Source organism: Arachis hypogaea, chromosome 9, assembly GCF_003086295.3.
Source record: "Arachis hypogaea cultivar Tifrunner chromosome 9, arahy.Tifrunner.gnm2.J5K5, whole genome shotgun sequence".
NCBI classification, from domain to species: Eukaryota; Viridiplantae; Streptophyta; class Magnoliopsida; order Fabales; family Fabaceae; genus Arachis; species Arachis hypogaea.
Genome location: NC_092044.1, coordinates 9,432,939 through 9,456,112, shown reverse-complemented (window position 1 = coordinate 9,456,112; position 23,174 = coordinate 9,432,939). Strand labels below are relative to the sequence as shown.

Here is a 23,174-nt window from a genome sequence, read left to right as displayed (position 1 = left end):
GAAATACTTTTTTTCAAAATTAATAAATTTTCTTCCTGCATTCTCTTATCTACCTCTAACTCCTTTTTTGTTTCTCTCTATCCTTCCCACCTTATATATAACTCATAATTTATATTTATATTACTAATTTGACAAATCAATTCAAAATATATCACGAGATATTCTTTTATTACAATCAAAATAAAATATTTCCCTCCAAAATTAACAAAGGCTCTCATTCTCTAAATCCTTCTTCATCTTTATCTCTCTTTTCTCACTCGTTCTTTATTTATATCTACTTTTCTGTTATATAAAAAATAAAATTAATAAAATAATATAATTCATATAAATTCATAAAATTATAAAAAATATGTTAAAAAATTATAATTAAATATATAATAAAAAATAATTTTATAATATTATATATTAACATAAAAAATATATTATTGTTATATACATACTTTTTAATTTTTTTTATTTAGTTTCAAGCTTTTACCATTTATCTTTTTAATACATATTTTCACCTTTTTTTTCTCAAATATTTATTACATATGAATTGAAAAAAATACTAATATTGTGATTAATAATTAGAACAAAGATTCAATCGTTTCAAAAAATAATTTTGAGTTAATTTTATAATTATTAATATAAATAATTTTTATTCTAATATTCAATTATATTTTTATATATATATGAAGAAAAAATATAATTTTTAAATAATAAGTATGAAAATTAATTATTTTTATTTATGCAATAGACTTAACATCTAATCAAATATAAAACTATAAAGTATACATTAAATTCTTTCAAATTTTAGATAATAAATATTAAAATTAATTATTAATAAAAAATATAAAGTTTTTCGCATGAAAATAATATTTAAAAAATTTATTATTTGATTTTGTTTATCTACAAATGACCTTATTTTTTCTATTTGGATTAATATGTAATTTTATAATTAATTTCATCAACATTAATTACAAATTTGGCTTTTTCCCAATTAATGTTTACTTTAATGTACATAAAAATTAAGAGTTATGTTACGTGTATACTAAAATCAACTACTAAAGTCAGTTACCAGTATAAAATATATGCTAAAATATAAATACATATTGAAATAAATTAAAACACATATGTATTTGTGTACAAATACATTGATAATTGATTTTTGTGTACAAATAGCATTTTTAAAAAATTAATTACAAAGTTTTCTCGCATAGTTATTAGGGGAGGGCCGGAGGGGTGGGGGGTTTTGGGTGTGGGTGGGTCATATTTAAGTAACGATGGTCTTTCTTCTCTTGTGTATATAAACTATCCTTCTGTTGAAAATTTTCTCATATATTTTTCGTCTAATTTCAGTTCATCTACTAAAAATGGCTTCAAAATATGTAATAGTCATTATAGGACTCTTAGCTTTGGTTGTTCTTGTTCCTTCAAAGATAGTTGCCAGAGATCTTCCTCAGACTTTCTCTAGCTATGGACCAGGTGATCCCTTTACGCATTGCTTTATGTTATTCTCACAATTTTTTTAATAATTGATTCTATCTACTATATAATGATTGTTAGTTTGTTACATAAACTATTTTATAAAACAATTATACAAATAAAAAATGATTGAAATAAATTTAATATTTTTCTTTCGCAATTAATGACATCTTTTTGCCTCTAAATTCTCTACACATAATTCCCCCTATTTCTTACATATTATGTTGCAATACATAATTTTGCACTTAATTGAAAATAAAGATTAAATAAAAATAAAATATTATTATTACATAAAACATATTTATTTATATAATTGCTCTAAAATATCTGCGTTGAATTATAAAAATCACCTTCATCATTAATATATTATTACAGGTAGTGGCATTGCCAAGGATATATTAGTTGGAGGCAACCCTGCTCATGCCCCAAACCAAGGTATATATGCCTGCTTCCATGCTTGTCTAGATCACACTCTTACTTCTTTTCTTTTGCTTTTGTTCTTTATTCCCCCATCATTTAATGCAAAATTATCTTTAATTATTTATGAGATTTTAAAAATTAAATTGGTGATCAAATTGGTTCAGTTAAAAGAATAAATTTTGTATTCTATTATTTTAAATCAGTTAACTACTAAAAAATTGGATCGATTCAATTGATTAATTGATTATTTGATAAAATTTTCTATGTTTTTGATTGATTTATTGTTGACCGATTTTTATTCTAAACCGAACCGATGCCATGATTAGTTCTTAATTAATGTAGTTGAATCGGCTGATTCGATTTAAGTCTCAAAACAATGATTATTTAACGCAAGATTAATTTGAGTTGACTAAATATTTTGATATATTGAGTTCAAATTTAAGAGAAAAAAAAGAACAATCAGATTGAGCTGATTTAATTAATTCTTGGTAATTAATAATTCTCAGATATGATGATTTAATTTTAAAAAATGCTAATTATTTGTTAAATTATTACCTTGTGAAGAACTTTTCAAAGAATTATTATATATTTGCAGGATATAGGGAAGAAAAATCAGAATCAAATGTTGGATTAAATGGATTGGTTGAACAAGGTAGCGTGGAAGGAAGTCTTATTAGACATTGTTATATACTTTGTTGCGCCTTGGGAAAGTGTAAATGTTGTGACTTTCTGTCTTCCTTTAATCCATTACCTGCGGGTAACTAAAGAAGAATGTGTTGTTAGGAATAATATATGTTTTGCTAAAATAAGATGTAGAGAATAAAATATTAAATACAAAGTCAATCTTCTTTTTTTTGTTGACTTAAAAAAAAGTCACTAATAAAAAAAAATTGACTTTGTATTTAATTTTTTTTATTTATACATAATAGTCTATGTCTCCTAACTTATTTTAGTCTAAAATAAGAAATTAAAAAAAGTAGTAAATTAAAATACAAAAATGAAATATAAAGAAAAAAAATTGAATAAATAATCGAATTCGATTTTTTTAACGGTGAATAGAATTTCATCAACTAGAAATTAGAAGTCTAATCTTATAAGAGTATAAAAAGAGTAAGGATATCTTAGAACAAGATTCTAAATTATTTATCTATATTAAAAAATAGAAAAGTTGAATTTTACTACATTTTAGATATAAGATATACGATCACTCGAAGACTTTAAAAAAGCGTTCGAACTAATAAATATATTTTGTTCCATATATGAACATGTTTAACAAGTTAGAACGTTTGAACATATTTTTTTTTTTTGTTATAAAAAAATAGTAAGACTAAAAAGTTAAAACGTTTGATAAAATCTTACTTCTACGTAAAAATCATATAATAAAGGTAGCAAGATTAGAATTTAGTCACTCTAAAATGTTACCGGATACACTCTTTTCATTTTTTCAAACGACTTATATATATATCCTCAAAGTGGTTAAGTACTAATTAGTTGGAATATCAGTTATGAGAAATAGATTTTCTTAATTTTGACTTAGATAAAGTAGGAATTATAGATTGAGGATCTTTATAAGTAGTATTTTTATTTTTTCAAAAAAAAATTGTTAGGTATTTAGAGCATAATTTGAATCATGATTTGGTTTCTACCTCACCTCCAACTTGATTAAGTTGGGTTAACAACAAAATATGTGATATAAATCTTTTTAATTTTGTTCTTAGAAACCATCATAATTGAATAATGACAAGTTAGGTCTCCACAATTTAAATCTTCATGTCATCTCTAATTTTTTATTTATGTAGAAGCAAAACTACTTTACCTATATATATATATTTTTTAAAAAAGTTAAAAACGATACTATTACTTATTTTTTTATTTTTTTAACGTATATATAAAACAATTCAAAATAGCTTTTTATTAAAAAAGAAAAAAATAAATTAAACTCTCAACATTTTCATATATATATATATATATATATATATATATATATATATATATATATATGTTAAATGAACTAAATTATAATAAATATTTGGATAAAAATTATATTATATAATGATATTTTTAACTAAAGTAGTTATTTAATAAGTTTTAATTTTTGTTAATGAAACAATCTATGCATTTGTCAAGTAATATGAAATAAAATATAATTATTTTATATTTTATATGTTATAAATAAAAATAATATTTTAATATTATAATAATTTGATTGCATAATAATAATTTATCTTAATGAATACAAAAATAATTTATATGTTTATATGTTTATAATTTTAATATAAGTATTTATTGTTTAACTATTTTTTCAAAAGAAATTTAATTAAGTTGTTTATTTAAATTGAGTCTCTACAAAAAAAAAAAAGACAATTAAAAAAAAATCCTTTTTGTTTGTAAACTTTTCTCATTATTTTTATAAGAATCTTAATTTGCAAGCGGTATATTATTAAGATAATTATGAAAATACAAATTAAATTATAATAAAAAGTCTGCAAAAATATATATTTTGATTTACATAAATATTTGATAAATATCAATTATTAAATTAGTCATAACATATTTATATATATTTAAAGCCTGCAAAAGTCTTTATGTAATCAAATTTTTAGAACAAAACCGTTAAATTTTAACACGAGATATTGAAAATTTACAAGAACAAATATGAGAATTTAGAATATCATAGAATAATTGAAATAAATTAAAGATCGAAAAAATAAGAAATATGAAAAGTAAATTTCTTTGAATAAATATTACCGCATATATAACTATAACAATCTCCATGAAATACTTAATATGACCTTCACCATTTGTTATACATCCACCTACAATATATTTGTCTAGGATTTAAATTCTCTAAATTTTGAATTTTATTTTAGAGAATAAAGTATGATTTATTACCATTTATTTCATAAGTGAGATAAAAAAAATAATAAAAATTTTTACTTTATCCTCTAAAATAAAAATCTAAAATTTAGAGAATTCGAACTTATTTATCTAAATCCAATTTATACATGAGACATTTCCATCACTCCCACTTTTTCTTTTATCGGTTATCATTTCTATTAGAGCTAGTTATTTTCTCTTTATTCTGTCTAACATTCCATTGCATCACTAAGCACCTAACTTGCTTCCACCCACTAATGTAAGACACAATGTTATTCTCCAACGCCCTTGGGGAGTAATGCTAGGGGGCAGCAATATTTGTGATTGGTAGCCATTAATTAGTTATCAACGATGATTTGATGGTGTGAGATTGGTGTGAGATTTCATCCAATGGCTCACCTTTCTCTGCTGGTTACATGCTGGCCAAAATATAATAAAATTGCTGCTCCCTAGACTTTCCCTTCATATTATACTCTCTTCTTTTTCTTAATCCTGTTTATCATAAGTATTGTAATCTCCTCTTCAAGAGTGGAAACAAAAGTTATACTTAATTAAACTTATAAAGTTGAGTAATGAGAAATTAAGTGAAATGACGAAGAATTATTATTATGATTTATGTTTCCAAAATATAGCATCTTATAATCTAAGCAAAGAATTTGATGACATTTTTATAGAAAGCTCCATTGGATGGAGCAGACAAAAGTATTTATAGATTGATCCCACATCTTTATTTTATATTTACTAATTTTGAACAAAACGTTTTATATTTTTAAAACAAACCAAACATCTTTCTAATCTCTTGATATGAGAGCCCTCACCCCAGTCACTGAAATTGTCACCTACCATTGCCGATAATGAACACTGCTTTTAAGTTTTAATGGTAATGTTATTAGTGGAGCATAAACTTTAGATTGCCTAATTACATAAATTGCATTTGGTTGATCTATTGTTAAACAAAATCAATCACATAACAAAATATTTTTTAAAACTAAAACTAAATAACAAAAAATGTTAGCAAAATTATTTGGAACTACATGTCCAACCATGGATAGAGAATATGTTTCGAGTTTCTTTTTCCCCTTAGAAAAGGAAGAGAAAAGAAATCATAAATAGAAGTGGAATAAAAAATTAACAGAAAGGAAAGTAAGTCGATGCTTTTTTCTGGCAAGGTCTTCTTCTTGCTTCAGAGGCTAATTGCTCGCTATTGATTTGCAAAACTGACTCAGTTGATGCGTTATCCTGGTAGTGGCTGCCTGAGATTCACTTGCAGAAGGAGGTGCTGCGGAGGATCTTTGACATCAAACAAGGAAAGATTTGGGTGGTGAGATTTCAGCTAATTTTATGAGATGCAAATCACATAGCAAGAAATAAAATGAAAATAAGAAAAGAAAAGTGACTAAATACCTTAATAGAGACAAACTTTTAATCATCTTATTGGGAAAAATCGTTAAGAAATAATTATTAACAAGAGTGCAATAAATTTATTCAACCAATTTTAATTGCCGCATAACAGTCATATTGCCAATTTTTATGATATTTAGCGGCGGTTATCACTCGCCAGAAGATGGCTTCGTTTTCAAATTACTGGCATTTAGCAGCGGTTGCAAACCGTCGCAAAATTGGAAATATCATTTTTGACCCTCATACTGCAGCAGTTAATAACCGCTGCGAAACCAATTAATATTTTGCAACGGTTATTCCAGCGGTTAGAAAAAACCGCCGCTAACCGTTTACCTGTGTCCCATCTTTTGGCGTTTAATTAACCACCGCGAAATATTTTGCGGCAGTTCAAACCACTACAAAACGGCTCCAAAAACTGCCACTATTTGCTGGAATTGTTAGATCTCTGTCAAAGTCATGAACAATATTGGGGGATCATTTTGGGAATGAACTATAAAGAGATTAAGCACAATGTTTCCATTTATAATGCCACATCGGTGAAAATGGAATTACAGTGACAATTTCGGTGACTGGTGTGATTGCTCTCATATCTAAAAACTGGGATGACGGTTCTTAATGATGGCACCTACAGTTATGCTACCCTTTGCTCTCATCCTCCCACACTTTCCAAAGCAACTACAACAACAATAAGCAACATCTCAGTGACTCCCTCCCTCCTCCAAACCTCCCAGAATAAACCTTACGCCTCACCTTCTTCATCTCAGCCACAGCAATAATCAGCCATGATCAGTAACAATCATCCATAATAAGCAATTTCACAATTTCTCATTATGCTTTTTTTAATAATCTAATAAAAATAGAATCCAAAGAGAAAGAATGACAAAAGAGAGGAGCTGAAGAAAGAGCTCCTCACCGCCTGGCTTACTGCGAGAGAGAAAAGTAAGGCGCTGTTAGATAGGTTCCTGAAAACGATGGAGGGGCGGCGAGAAAACAGCAACGATGATGACAAATCTAAGAGGAAAGATCAAGAGATCTACTGCGAGAGTAAAGAGGGTAAAGAACTGCGAGATTTGCTCCTGACGATAATGGAATGGTGGCGAGCAAGTAGTAGTGGCATAATGAGGTTCTGCTGTTGAAGACAAAGAAAAAAAGAAAGTGGTGTGGGTTGATGAGCAATTGTGCTGTGTGTTGGAGAAGTGAATGTGAGAAGAAGGGAGAAGAAAAAAAGGAGTAGGAAGTGGGGTGTGAGAGCGCGAAACAAAGAAGATCGGAAGGCAGCAGCCATGGATTCAGAGTGAAAGTGAAGAGGGTGAGGCGTAAGCTCTTTCTGGGAGGTTTGGGGGAGGGAGGGAGTGAGGGAGAATGAAGGAGAAGCAGAAGAATAGGTGTAACGGAATCCATTTGATAGCTCAGCCAACTCTGTTAACAGAATATATTTTTATTTATGAGCGGACATTTTTGTAGTGTTTTTCAATATTTTATGTGTATTTTTGTCGTTAATAAGATTGGAGGTTATATTTGTCACCGTTCTGATAATTTGAGGATAGAATTAGTAATTTACTCTTTTTTTTTTAATTTTCTACACATTATTTTCTGCTGCAACACATAATTTTGCACGTGATTGAAAGTGAAGATGAAATAAAAGTAAAATATTAAAAATATTAGTATCTAACTTTTTAAAAAATAGTCTTCATTGTATATAATTTATAAAAAAAATTATTATTTTTATAATTTAAATCCAAAATATTTTAATTAATGTATAGATCATGTCATCTGATCTTATTAAACTTTTATTATTTATATATATATAATAAATAAAAAAAATGAATCAACTAGGCACCTTAGTGTTTATTAATACTAGTCTATATAATTGCTCTAGAATATATATTTATGTTGAATTATAAAAATCACCTTGATCATTAATTAGTAGTAGCGATATTACAGTTGGAGGCCACGCCACTCATACGCAACCAGAATAATGGGACTTAGCAGCCACAAATTGCCAGCATTTTTTTAAATTACCGCAAATTGGTTGAATTGGTGCGGTTCTTGTTACGTAAATAAGCTCCGCTCCAATTGATTTGACTTGAGGCAGTTTTGGACCCCAACCGCAGCAAATAACCTTGTGTAGGGGGGAGGAGTTTCGTTTCACTAAAATACCCAAACAAAAATTAATAGGCGCTATTAACCTTCACCTTTTGCACGCGAACCCAACAGAGCAACGGCGCCAATCACTGGTTTTCTTCCCCCACCGTCGTGAATCTTTCCTTAATCAGTTCCAGCCGTCACATCCGTGTCGTCGTTCTTTCCCATTACTGGTCTCCTCCCTCCGCCGTGTAGCTCCCACTCGCGAAGGTAAAGGGGAAGGGGTCGTCCAAGTCTTCTACTTTCGTCGTGCATGTCCATGACATCGTCGGCGTCCTCTCGAGCCATCCGTCCCGGTGTCGTCGTCGGCAGCCTTCCCCCTTGCCTTGTTGTGAGTTGCAGATCGGCCCCTCTCCCCTCAATCTCGTACGTTCTTCTCCCTTATCCCAATTTAATTTTAGTAATTTTGCATTAATTTCATCTCTATACCTTCTGAATTTTGGTTCAAACAACACTAATCGATTGATTTTGCCCAAATTTTTCTTTCCCAAATTAATATTCTGATTCAATTTTTTCCCAATTTCTGAACCCTTGAATCTTGATATTTTAGTGTGTATTGCTTTGGCTCATCACTGAATAAAACTAATAAGGAGAAAGACCTCCTTCCTAAACCCAGGGGTGGCCTGGAAAATACCAAGCCTTAATATGTATGTATGAATATCTAAATTATTGTGCATTATGAAAAAGGATGAATGGCAAACTTGGTAGCTTAATTGAGTACTGTTTTTGAGTTTTATTTTGCTGTTGATTATGCCTAAATGGGTGTATTTGTGTTTGTATGTGTGTGTCTAAAAGATTTATGAAATAGCTTTTGTGAGACAAATTATTTTAGTATCATATCATAATATCAAAACTTCTATCTCCCCACATTTGAGTGGAGCGTTAAGAGTATGTTAGTCATTATGATTATTGTTTGGTTAACTATGTTAGTTAAGATTGCATTCTAATTATTGGTGCTTCCTTGTTTAGTTGGATAGTTCATAACCCTTATATTCGAGCCCATACATATAACTCTCTCATTCTTGTACTGTAATTTGACTTTTACATATTCTCAAATATTTGTTATCTTTTTTTATTTTATTTTGTATATTCTCTCAAATACTGACATTTCTCACAACTTCAATTTTACATCTTAAACATATTCTTTTTGCTAGGTTATTGATGATGGGTGCTTTTAATTTTTGGAAATTTATTTCAGAAACAGATAAAGTTTGTTGCTTGATCATGTGATTGATCATATAATTTTGGGGTTGTTGAACTCAAGTTATGTGCTTCAGATTTTTTAACAATTGATTCACATTACTTGCATTTGAAAAAGGTTAGTAAGCTTTTCTTGACCCTTTTTTATCAGTTTTAAGAGCTTTTGTCCTGATGAATGAATATTGGATGGTAAAGATGCCTTTAATTGGTTTTGATAACACAATTTTGTTTTGTTCTCTTTGTGCTTGAAGTTCTAATGTGTTATAAAACTAGCAAGCTATGTCCATTTTAGTTGTTTATGTTCATTTTCAACATGCCCATTAACCATACTCAATTATATTTTAATGCTTTAATTTATTTTGTACAATAAAAAAAAGAAAAAAAACAAGTGTTGGGAGATGTTGAGAAACTATGTATTTTCCTAAGATAGAAATGTTTCCTCTATTTGTTGTTGTCTTTGGATATTTTTTGGGCTGAGACTCATGTCATGTCTTTGTATATATTGATTCTTAATATGGTAATGTGCTACAGGATTCTCTATCTTATGTGTTTTTGGAAGTTTCTTTTTGATCAATTGTTTCATTCTTACATTATTAACTAGTGCATTGCTTGTTAAGTTTTAACATCATTTGATTTAAGATTACTCCATGGCCTATGAATTAGAAGAAAAGAATTTGAGGTGTATTATTACACTATTGTATGCTCATGTTTTTGCATTTCTGAAGCTTAATTTTTCTATTGTAATTTACCCCTTTTGGCAATGAGAAAAGAAATACTATTTTCTTGGTTGCTGTTGTTGATAGCAAAGGATCTGTAATGTATTACACAAGCCTAGAAATACAACTGGTTTAGTAGCTAATGCCTAAAAAGAAATTGAAAAGGTGTGAAGGTTAGTAGCATTCATGTTATTCTTGTAGTCAATCCTAGTTCTAATTCTGCCTTTTAGATGGTTTTTAGCCTAAGCCTTTGTGTTCAAAGAAAATGGAAAAGAAGACTATCGACTTTCCGTTTTTCAATATTCAGTTTTATCTAAGTGTGACATGCATCTTTGGTTCTTTTAAGTGTGATACTTCTGAAATATTTGTTTGCTACATAGTTTGGAGGTGGTTACTAACTTATTATCAACAAGGCTTTTTCTTTTGAATGTCTAAGATGCTTGTCATTACTCCAGCTATATTACTCAGAAGTTTGAGGCACAATTTTCTCAAATTTGATATGATTAAGCTTCTAATAATAGACGAGTACCATCATGCTAAGGGAAAGTAAGTTTATAATATTAGCCATTTGTTGTAATGTTGGTCATTTTGATTTATTAAATACGACTGAAATAAATTTGAGATTTTTTCTTTAAATAAAATAATTAAAACCAATCTCAACAAGCTGGTGTAATTTGGTGAAATAATTTGTTATCACCTTTGCAGGGTTTATTTATTTTTAAATATTTTTTATTTAAATAATAAAAATAAAATAAAGTCCATTAATATCTAATAAACAATAGATCTATAAATTTATTATTTTTTATATTTAAACAAAAAATATATTTTTTCTCAATGTAAAAGATTAAGAAATTCCAAAAATATTCAAAAAAAATTTTTTTAATTTTTAAAATTAATTTATTCTTAATTTGTGATCAAGTGTAGCAAAAAAAAATCAACTGTCCGGATGTAGCATTATCCAATGAATAAAAAAATAAAAAATATTATCCAAAAAATAAAACTTGTAGGTTGCAGGACAACAATCTTATTATTATGCCAAGGTTAACTCTCTAGATTTTAAAACTAGTAGGTCTAATAAATCAAACTTTAGATATCTTGTGATGATTAGGCTAAGAGAGCACTCCATTGCAGAACAAACTTTATCCAGTTAAGAAAGGTCGTCTACATAAATCAAACACTATCATACTGCATCAAAATCCAATTTTCCCAAAAATACTTCTAAATCAACCATCTTCTCTTCTCTACAACTATTAATTACTAGTTTCTCATTTGAACCTATGTTGGTCTTCTCATCGTATAACTAAAACACCTTTGGCAAGTCAACAAGCACACAAAACATTTTGAAACTAGACGATTCTGCTACCATTTTGTGCTTTACCTGGGCTTTACACATCCTTCTCTTTTATTTTCCTCTAAATTGAACATGGTACTGGAGCAGTACCACTATTTTTCAATTCAATCCCCGACACCCCTCTCAGTTTTGGTTTGCCCCAACTCAGCCTGTTAAAGCTTAAGTACTTGGTTATAAATAACACATAGGAGCTCTATCATAGGGAATTGAACTTTTTATCTTGACCTCCCTTGAATTTTTGGGATGACTGCATCTCCCATTAAGTTAAAAGGTATACAACTATAATATTTTTATCTCTTAACATTTCAATTTTTTTTAAAATTTTATTTTATAAAAATAAGATAATCAATAATATCACTTATTCTCTATTTTTGAACTTCCTTAACTTTTTTTCTTTTTCACTTTCTTGGTCTAGTTGAAAATTCTGAATACACCTTCTCTGTAAATATGCGTGACCTAATGACTCTAATGGACTCAAAGGTTGCTTTGGATTTTCTACCTATAGTACACCCTGCCTATACTATAAATATTGACATTCCTTGAGGCCTTATATTGATGCTAGAATGTTCTAATTTAAAATGTGGCTAGAATAATTTCGTTCTATCTAATGACTCTCTTGAGTTTTAATTTAGTATTATCAGTTGATCTTGTATTGCACACTTTATGGATTATTTCAAAGTGGTTTGACTTTCAGAATTTTTTTTATAATTTTATATAGCAGATTGTGGCAGTTTCAAACTGCCACAAAATTTTTTAAACCAGCGTGAAAGATAGCCGCGGTTATAAAATTGCCACAATTTTTTTTAAAAACTATTTACCAAATAGTGGCGGTTCTGCAACCGTCGCAAAATCAATTATGTGATTTGTTGCGGTTGTACCAGCGGTTTTTCAAAATCGCTGCAAAATCAAATCTCCACTCCCTAACAGGCAACGCTTATTGAACTGCTAGAATTTTGTTTTGCGGCGGTTAAATTCTAAAAAAACCGCCGCTATTCGGCGTGTCTCTTGTAGTATATGCCTGCTTCCATGCTTCTCTAGACCAGACTTTTTGTTCTTTTTTATTTCGTTCTGTTTTCTATCTCCTATGATTCCATGCAAAATTATGTTTTTAACAAAAGATTAATTTGAGTGACAATAAATATTTTGATATATTGAACTCAACTTTCAGAAAAAAAGAAAGAATATTGTATTCAACTACAATTTTTTTAATTAAAATTAATCACTATATATTTTTGTATAAATGTATACATTATTTAATTTATTTTTAATATATATTTTTATAATTTAATATATATTTTGTATGAGTCACTAATTTATTATCTAATTTTTTGTGTTCATTTGATATGATTATATTTTAATAAAACATCAATTGAATTGACCTGAATTAATTGATTCTTGATAACAGTATTTAGATATCGATGATTTAATTTAAAATCCTAATTATTTGTTAAAGTAATACTTTTGTGAATAACTTTCCAAAAAATATTGTATACTTGCAGTGAATAAAGAAAGAAAATCAGAATCAAATGTTGGATTAGATCGAGATTCGGAAAGATGTTTTGTTTGCTGCGACATCACGGGATATTTCTATTATGTATGTTGCCCACCATCCGCGGAAAGCTAAAAAAGAATGTGTTACCAAATAGAAATAACCAAAAATATCCACTCAAATAATTTAAGAATGTAATAAAAATGTGAAAATAAAATATGAAAATATGAAAATAATACGTGGAGAATAAAACTATGTCGAGAGTGGGAAGAAGTCTTGTACAGTTTGCTCCTCCTGATAGGGTGTGAAATTATGTTGCTATCCCCTTGTGGGTATTAAAGAATGTCTTGTACAGTTTGCTCCTTCTGATAGGGCGTGAAATTACGTTGCTATCTCCTCGTGGGTACTAAAGAATGTGTTAGAAATAATGTGTTGTATAATATGCATTTTCTCGTTTTGTAATAATTTATTGATCAAAAATTAATCTTTAAATAGAGTTTTGATCTATGATAAATTAATTATTGATTTATTGAGTTGAAATATACTGTTAACAATAAAAAATAATATGCATCCTCTTGAAATAACATATTAAAATAAGGCACGAAGAATAAAGCCTTGATATAATAATATATTAATTAGATCAATTAGCATTAATTAGTATATCTTTTTTTGGCCTATTATAAAATAGGTATAGAGTCAAATTCTTGTAAAAGTCTTGATATATTAATAGACTAAGTTTAGATTCATTAATTAGCCTTATTGACCTGTTAGGCCAGTCTAAACCCCTTAACACATAATTAAATATATAAATAATTTTTTATTATTAATAAAATTATGAGATATTTTAAATTTATTATATTTTATTATAAATACTTTTGTATATTTTAAATACTTTCAAAATTCAAAATTTTTTATAAATATTAAATATGACATATAATATATTACATATAAATATTTTTATTAAAAAATATTTTTTTAAATAATATTTTTATTTTTAAAAAAATTATCAAACTTTTTAATAGACTTCAAGTCAGGCCAGATTGAATAACAGGTTAGATTTAATATTTAAAAAAAAAAACTATAAAAAACTCCAGATCAAACTTAAGTCGATAAATTATATGATAGATCAGGCCTATTGAAAATAAAATTTGGCTTGATCTGACCTATTTTTACCCTTAGACAAATCAAAGACATATTTAAGGAGAGATAAAAGTTTGATCGATAAAGTGGATTTCAGACTTGGTCGGAGTTCTCAATTTGGGCTTTTACAATGCCTTGATAAAAAAAAATGTAACTTAATGTGTATGTATGAAGGACTAATTGATTATTTAAAATCTTGTAAGATGAATTTAATTTAAAAAATTCTTTTAGATACCAATTTGAAATAATGTGATCTTTCAGAAATCAAACTGAGATTTTTTTTTAAATAAATTAAAAAATAATATTTACTCTTTTAATCAATTTTTCAATTTTTTACCCTTTTAAATATTCTGCAACTATATTGTAGGCAGCTATAGCGCGGGCATTGAAATAAGGTAAAAAAGTAAGAAACTTTAACGCAGTAGATCAATAGCGCAGGCGTAATGCGTTTAATATTAATATACTCGAAATATGTGTATTATTATCACGATTTAACTATAATATTATGTTCTTGTATTATTAATTAAATATTTGGTTTGAAAAAAACTTAATGATTTAAATTTTTTAAATTAAAAAAACTTACCATTTAAATTTAAAATTATGCAATATATGTATTTTGAACAATGTTATGTTAGTTTTTTTTATTTCATCTAATTTTATTCAAATAAATTAAAATTTAAAAATTATAAAATTTTTAATAAATAAAGTACTAAATTGGTCTTTTACGTTTATGTGTAATCTTATTTTGTTCCTTAAGGTTTAAGGTGTTCTATTTGAATCTGAAAAAAATTTCATTTAGTTTCAATGTAGTTCCACCGTGGGTTATGGGGTCATATTGCGGCGGTTTTTAACCGCTGCCAAACATATTGCGACGGTTAAACCAAACGCTGGAAGATAGACCGTGGATAAATGGTTAGTGGCGGTTTTAGCTAACCGCTGAAATAATCGCTGCTAAACGTCTATCAGCAAACCGTCGCTAAATAGCAAATAAACAAAAACAGCATTTATTTTGCGATAGTTCCAAATCGCCGCCAAATTTTAGCATTTCCAATCATAGTTATTAGAATCAGACCAGACCGTCCGATGGTCCAACCGACTCAATCGTTAAACCCGTGCTTCCACCAATAGACCCACAATGTGTGGATCACTGTAGAATATCAACTATGTAAAGTTCTTCCACCAATGTCATGTTACCATAACTCAAATGTCTCTTCGACGTATATAGCGCTAATAATTATATATATCATATGAACACATTTGATTGCCACACAATTTTTTGTTGTATACTTTATATCTAATCATAGTTATTATAGGCACCTTATATATTGGGTAAAATACACAATTAAATCAAATGGAGGACCAAATTACACAATTCTACCAAATTAAAAAAAACATTATCAGGATCTCCCAAAAGCATATTTTATGTAATTCGAATTAGTCTCATTCGAATTATTAGTAATGTTTGTAATTCGAATTTGTCCAATTTGAATTATACTTGCATGTAGTCTTAAGATAGTTCGAATCAGAATGATTCGAATTATGCATGCTAGGACGTCCCTAGTAATTCGAATGGGTCAATTTTGAATTAATTTTTTACCATAGTAAATCGAATTAATTTACATCTATTTGTATATAATCCAAACGTATATAAAGAATACATTTAATAATATTCATAATGAATTCAATAAAGAGTACATTCAATCATAAATAAAATAATAATTATAAATATTTTTTTATAAATTATTAAAAATAAAATATTTTCTAAAAATATTTATTAAGATTTAGAATTTAATTTTTAATATTTAAAATTAGTAAAATATTTGCCAAAAACATTATATTTTGTTAGTCAGTTAACATTATTAAATCTATTAACCACAGTAATATGTAGTTAGAAATAATGTATTGTGTAATATGCATCTTCTTGAAATAAAATCTTAAAGTAATAAGAAGTGGAGAATAAAACTTTTGCCTTTTATTTTTCATATGGTAACTGAGTGTGTTATGTAAAAATATTGCATTGAAAGGTGTAATATATTTATATAGACCTACAAAAAGACACGTTAGTTTATATATAGGTATTATGAATCTGACTCTTAGATTTGTTAATTTGAAATTTAAAAATTTTTTAAAATATAAATTTGATTCTCGGATTTGATTTTCTGAAATTTAAAATTTTTTAAATTATAAATTTAATCCACAGATTTGTTTAAAGGTGAAATAAAACAATTTATCTTTACAAATCAGATTTTAGTTAAATTAATAATATATAAAATGATATATGATATATTTTGATTGTTAAATTAATAATATATAATAAATTTTAGTTTTAGTTACGATAAAAACTATTATAAAACATATTTTAATTGTCAAATTAGTTAATAATTAGTAATAATATATATTATATTAAGTAAGAAGAGGATAAAAACTATTATAAAAGATATTTTAATTGTCAAATTAGTTAATAATTAGTAATAATATATATTATATTGAGTAAGAAGAGGAAGGAGAGAGATAAAACAAAGAGTAAGAAAAAAAGACCTTAATTTTAAAAGAAAAAATTTCAATTCAATTATAATAAAATGTCATGTGAAATATTTAACCTGTAAGATTAATAATATAATGAATGTTGAGATAAGAATTAAATTAGTTTAATGATGATGATAAATATTAATTTATTAGATTAAACACCCAATTATTTTTTTATAAGTTTTTACTAGTGTTGTAGGCCAAAAAAATAAAGATGCAGCAGCCCGAACATTGGAACAAAGAAAAAAAAACTACTCACATCTTTAATCTAAGCCCAAGTATAAGTAACAAAGAAATCAATTGGGCTGACTGGTAAGTAAAGCCAATTCAAGCCTAAATTGATTCATTCAAGTGGAAGTCTTCCAAAGACAACGTTCATATTGATTGCTTTGTTTATATTCTTGAAGAAGAGAGAGAGTGTGTCTCTTTTTCCTGGTTCATTCAGTAGAGAAGAAAGAAAGAGAAAAGTAAATCACAAAAGTAAACGTCTAATTGTCCTAATCAAAGCAAGTTAAGCTAAGTCAGAGGATAAAGGTGATTTATTTCCATTTGCATGCAATTTATTTTCTTCACTCCTTCTTCAAATTTTACAATGCCAATTTGGGATATATGGAGAAAGTGATTTCTGATAATCAATGTTGTGAATCAAAGGCTCAAATTATTACTTGGGGCCAAAGCACTATCTCAAGGGTTTGGATTTGGGTTTACCATTGAACAAGTTCTTTTTGCTGCTCTGAGGTCTTCACCTTCGATCAAGCAAAAAGGACTAACTTTGACATCCTTAATTTGGGGGTCAAATGAAGAAAGTGAGATGACAAGCTAAGGAAGCTCAGAATTCAAGGAGTTGACTTGAGAAAAACCTAAACTGTGACTCTTCACAAGGTACAAAAGGAAAAATGTTTTTCTGTGTTAGAGAATGAAAGAGAACTAGAATATGTACTTTGTTTTGAGAACTTCCCTGTGAAGATTTCAACATTTTGCATTAAGCTAAAGAAATATTCCGCCAAGATGAAGAGTTTCATTAGAGATAGCTGAATTCGGTTCAACTTATAGCAACAAAGCCTGTCATGCATCAATCTCCTTTATGTTTTACTGTCTTGCATTTTAGTTTCAATGTATATCATTCTGTATCTTCTTTGAGAGGTAAAAGGATAAAAGAGAGATATTGAGAAAAAGCTTAAGAGTGAAAAAAGTTGAATGAAATACTTGAGAGAAAAGCTAAGAGTGATTTCAGATTTTCTTTGGTTGTAATTTTCTGTCTTGTATCAAGTACATGTGAGGTGCCCTTGCTAAGTTGGGTTAGCACTTAGTATAAAGAGTTTAGGTATTAGCATAACCAAGTCAAGTTTAGGTAGAAACTTGTATGTCCATATAGGATTATGTGAATCCTGAGAAATTGGTGTATGTAGTACTTTGACTATAGTAAAAATTTTACCACTGTTCTGGTGGAGATTGGATGTAGGTTGCATTGCACAAGAAAACTGAACCAGGATACATGACTGTGTTAACTTCTTCCTTTCTCTTTCTATTCTATTTTCTGAAATTTATGAGACAAAACAAAATTATCTCTTAAACTTTCCGCTGCACAGTTCAAACAGAAATCAAGTTTGTAGTTGGGTAGTAAAGGCTTAATCTAATAAATTAAAAGAAGGCCATAGATTCAACCCCCTTTCTCTAAGCTTTCTACAACCTTCAATTGGTATGTATCAAGAGCCAAGGTCTCAAGAATCAAGCTTCACAGGTTGGAGCAAAGGTCCAATGACGAACAACTTGGGCACAACCACAGTTGCCTACACTTTAACCGAAGGTCAGTCAAACAACAGGCCTCCCTTATTCAATGGAAAGAACTATGCCTACTGGAAAGAAAGGATGCGAATCTTCATCCGATCCGTCGACTATAACATATGGAAGATTGTTGTAAGCGGCCCCAAAGTTCCAACAAAGACAAGTGATGATGGAGTGGTGACTTCAAAAGAGGAAACTGAATGGAATAACAACGATAAGAAGAAAGTGGAACTGAATGCTAAAGCCATTAACTTACTACACTGTGCTATCAGTTTTGAAGAGTACAGAAAGGTGTCTAGATGCAAGACAGCCAAAGAAATCTGGGAGAAACTCCAGGTTACATACGAAAGCACCAAACAAGTCAAAGAAATAAGGATTGATATGCTGCAAAAAGAGTATGTGATGTTCAACATGAATGATGGAAAAAGTATTGATAAAATGTTTGAGAGATTCTCAATCATAATTAACAGTCTTGATACTATGGGTTTAACACACACAAAACAAATCCTAGTGAGAAAAGTCCTTAGAAGCCTCACAAAGGAATGGGAAACAAAAGCCATTGTCCTAGCCAAGAATAACAACCTAAGTCCTATAACCTTTGATGAGATGAGAGGGAAACTTCTTGTTTATGAAATCATACACACAATCCAAGACTCAAAGAAAAAGGAAATAGCCCTTAAGTCAAAAGTCGAACCAAAAGAGAGTGAATTTAGTGATAGTTTTTCAGATGATGAACTTGTATTTTTTGCTAGGAGACTTAGAAGGCTAATGAGAAATAAAGGCAAGTACAAGAAGGATATGAGCAAAGTGATTTACCACAACTGTAAACAGGGTAGACATCTTAAATACAACTGCCTGAAACTCAAGAAAGAGGACAAAGGAAAGAAAGAAAAGAAAAGAGTGCCCATGACATCATGAGAAGATCTTGAGAACGATTCAGATGAGGAAGAAGACTCCGAATGTGAAGCTCAAATCTGCCTCATGACAGGTGAGGATCAACTTGATGAGGTAAATTACTAAAACTTGTCCATAGATGATTTACATGTTATCATTGATGATCTCACCCTCAATTCTGAAAAATTGCTGAACAAAAACAATAAATGCAAATTTGAAAAAGAAATATTGAAAGTTGAAAATGATTTTTTGAAAGAAAAGGTTAAGAAAACCAAATATGCTTTGGATATTATAGAAAAAAATAGATTTTTGAAATCTGAACTTGAGAAACTTAAAGGAAAGCACATTGTGGATCATTCTCAAGAGTTTGTTACTGAAAATGAAAGATTAAATGAAATGATTAAAAGATTGAATAGTGATTTAGCAAGATTTGCTCATAGTTCTAGTAATTTGGATAAATTATTTGCAAATCAAAGATCATTATTTGAAAAATCTGGTTTAAACTATGTGACAAAAGAGAGTGCAGTTTTTTATAATTCTTCTACAAAATTCATGGCCTCTTCTTCAAAGTTAAAATCTGCCATAAACAAATATGGTCTTGAATATGTTCCCACTTATGAAGAGGAATTTGAAAAATCTTATTTTGATGAAACTGCATCATGTTTAAGAACCGAACCTACACCAAACCATTCGGGTCTGGGCTATGTCTCAAATAATGAGGTTGCTTTCAAAAACCTATAGTTTCATAAAAGAACCTCTTATTCGATAAATAACTTGATTCGATAAATCTTTTTTGCCATAATCTATAATATCATGATAAAATCGACATAGTTTTAAAATACTTATATTTCCGTAATGTTATTACGGATAAAAATACTAATTATTGTATATTTATTAAAATAAAAAATCTAAAACTGTTTACTAATAAAAACTTTATCTTATGTTTTTAGGATACATATTAGTTAAATTTTTATTTTTTTATTTTGATTAATATTTAATTTTATAATTAATTTTATCCACATTAATTATAAATTTGGCTTTTTCCCAATTAATGTTTACTTTAACGTACATGAAAATTAATTACAAAGTTTTCTCGCATAGTTATTAGCGGTGGGGGAGGGGTTGTTTTGGGTGTGGGTGGGTTATATTTAAGTAACGATGGTCTTTCTTCTCTTGTGTATTAAACTATCCTTCTCTTGAAATTTTTTTTATATTTCTGCATCTAATTTTAGTTCATCTACTAAAAATGGCTTCAAAATATGCAATAGTCATTATAGGACTCTTAGCTTTGGTTATTATTACTCCTTCAAAGATAGTTGCCAGAGATCTTCCTCAGATTATCTCTAGTTATAAAGCAGGTGATCCCTTTACGCATTACTTTATGCTATTCTCACAATTTTTTAATAATTGATTTGTATCTATCTACTATATTATGATTGTTAGTTTATTACAAAAACTATTTTATAAAACAATTATACAAATAAAAATTATTGAAACAAATTTAATAATTTTCTTTCGCAATGACATATTTTTGCCTCTAAATTCTCTACACATAATCCCCCCCCCCCTATATCTTACATATTCTGTTGCAATACATAATTTTGCACTTGATTGAAAATAAAGATTAAATAAAAATAAAATATTAGTATTCCATAAAACAAATTTATTTATATAATTAGTTGCTCTAAAATATCTGCGTTGAATTATAAAAATCACCACCATCATTAATATATTATTACAGGTAGTGGCATTGCCAAGGATATATTAGTTGGAGGCAACCCTGCTCATGCCCCAAACCAAGGTATATATGCCTGCTTCCATGCTTGTGTAGACCACACTCTTTCTTCTTTTCTTTTGCTTTTGTTCTTTATTCCCCCATTATTCAATGCAAAATTATCTTAATTATTTACGAGGTTCTAAAGATTAAATCGGTGATTAAATTGGTTCAGTTAAAAAAATAAATTTTATGTTTTAGTATTTTAAATCCGTTAACTACTAAAAAATTAGATCGATTCGATTGATTAACCGATTATTTGATTATTTTTTTTGTTTTTTTTACCGATTTATTGTTGATCGGTTTTTATTCTGAACCGAATCGATGTAGTGACTAGTTCTTAATTAATGCAGTCGAATCGACTGATTCAATCGGGCTCTCGAAACAATAATTATTTAATGCAAGATTAATTTGAGTTGACTAAATATTTTAATGAGGAGTGTTAATGGGCCAGTAAATTTTGTAATTTGTAGTTATTAATTAGTCATTATTAGTGATTTTAATGGTATAAGATTTCATCTAAGAGTGTGAGATTACTCACTTTACTTTTACAGGTTAAGTGCTGGCCAAATTTCAATAAAGCTGTTGGTTCCTAGATTTTTTCTATTTTTGAATATATTAAATTCAAATTCAAGAGAGAAAGGAGAACAATTGGGTTGAGCTTACTTAATTAATTCTTGGTAATAATTCTCAGATATGGATATTTGTTAAATTATTACGTTGTGAAGAACTTTTCAAAGAATTATTATATATTTGCAGCATATAGGGAAGAAAAATCAGAATCAAATGTTGGATTAGATGGATTGGTTGAACAAGGTATCGTGGAAGGAAGTCTAATTAAATTTTGTAAGAGGGCTTGCTGCGCCTTGAACCGGTGTATATGTTGTGACTTCTTGTCTTCCTTTGATCCACTATCTGCGGGTAACTAAAGAAGAATGTGTTGTTAGAAATAATATGTGTTTTGCTAAAATAAGATGTAGAGAATAAAACTTTAAATACAAAGTAATCTTCTTTTATTCATACGTGATAGTTCATGGCTCCTGATTTATTTTAGTCTAAAATAAGAAATAAAAAAAAGTAATAAATTAAATACAAAAATGAAATATAAAGAAAAAAAATTGAATAGATCGAATGCAATTGATTTTTTTTTTACAGTGAATAGAATTTTATTAGTTAGAAATTAGAAGTTCAACCTTATTAGAGTATAAAAAAGAGTGAGAATATCTTAGAACAAGATTCTAAATTGTTTATCTATGTTAAAAAGTAGAAAAGTTGAATTTTACTACATTCTAGATATAAGATATATGTTATTCTTCATTTTGTTGTTGATCGCAATGCTAGAAATAATATAAGAGATTGTTTTCAGGTTTTATTTCGTTGGATATTGGTATTTTGAGTTTTGTTTGAGACTTTGTGGCTGTACTTTATTGTGTAAAGTCCCCTAGTTCTAAAAATAAAAATATATACGCCACTCAAAGACTTTAAAAAAGTGTTCGAACTAATAGATATATTTTGTTCCAAATATGGACATATTCAATAAGTTAGAACGTTTGAAAATAATTCTTTCTCGTATAAAAAAATTAGCAAGATTAGAAAGTTAAAACGTTTGATAAAATCTTACTTCTACGTGAAAATCATATAATGAAAGTAGCAAGATTAGAATTTAACCACCCTAAAATTGTTACCGGATACACTATTTCCATTTTGAGAAACGGCTTATATGCTCAAAGTGATTAAGTACTAATTAGTTGGAATATTAGTATGAGAGATAAATTTTCTTAATTTTAACTTAGATAAAGTAAGAATTATAGATTGAGAAAATATTTTTATAAGTAGTATTTTTATTTTTATTTTTTCAAAAAAAAAATTGTTAGGTAATTAAAGCATAATTTGAATCATGATTGAATTTCTACCTCACCTCAACTTAATTAAGTTGGGTTAATAACAAAATATGTGATATAAATCTTCTCAATTTTGTTCTTAAACCATCAT

At 28.1% G+C, this 23,174-nt stretch overlaps 2 protein-coding genes across 2 annotated transcripts; both read left to right on the top strand.

The window, feature by feature from the left end:
* Positions 1-1,279: 1,279 nt before the first annotated feature.
* On the top strand, positions 1,280-2,673 carry LOC112712896 (uncharacterized). Its single transcript, XM_025765764.3, has 3 exons — positions 1,280-1,464; positions 1,840-1,899; positions 2,480-2,673. Exons 1-3 carry the CDS (start codon positions 1,353-1,355, stop codon positions 2,647-2,649), a joined length of 342 nt encoding a protein of 113 aa, XP_025621549.1. The 5' UTR covers positions 1,280-1,352; the 3' UTR covers positions 2,650-2,673.
* A 17,882-nt stretch (positions 2,674-20,555) lies between these two features.
* LOC112712895 (uncharacterized) lies at positions 20,556-22,211 on the top strand. Its single transcript, XM_025765763.3, has 3 exons — positions 20,556-20,766; positions 21,150-21,209; positions 21,942-22,211. Exons 1-3 carry the CDS (start codon positions 20,655-20,657, stop codon positions 22,109-22,111), a joined length of 342 nt encoding a protein of 113 aa, XP_025621548.1. The 5' UTR covers positions 20,556-20,654; the 3' UTR covers positions 22,112-22,211.
* Positions 22,212-23,174: the final 963 nt, after the last annotated feature.

Bases quoted from the DNA above. Each gene is read 5' to 3' on its own strand.
- LOC112712896 (XM_025765764.3), top strand. From the start codon at position 1,353: ATGGCTTCAAAATATGTAATAGTCATTATAGGACTCTTAGCTTTGGTT. The intron at 1,465-1,839 runs GTGATCCCTTTA...ATATTATTACAG, and splicing joins TTTCTCTAGCTATGGACCAG to GTAGTGGCATTGCCAAGGAT. The intron at 1,900-2,479 runs GTATATATGCCT...ATATATTTGCAG, and splicing joins TGCTCATGCCCCAAACCAAG to GATATAGGGAAGAAAAATCA.
- LOC112712895 (XM_025765763.3), top strand. From the start codon at position 20,655: ATGGCTTCAAAATATGCAATAGTCATTATAGGACTCTTAGCTTTGGTT. The intron at 20,767-21,149 runs GTGATCCCTTTA...ATATTATTACAG, and splicing joins TATCTCTAGTTATAAAGCAG to GTAGTGGCATTGCCAAGGAT. The intron at 21,210-21,941 runs GTATATATGCCT...ATATATTTGCAG, and splicing joins TGCTCATGCCCCAAACCAAG to CATATAGGGAAGAAAAATCA.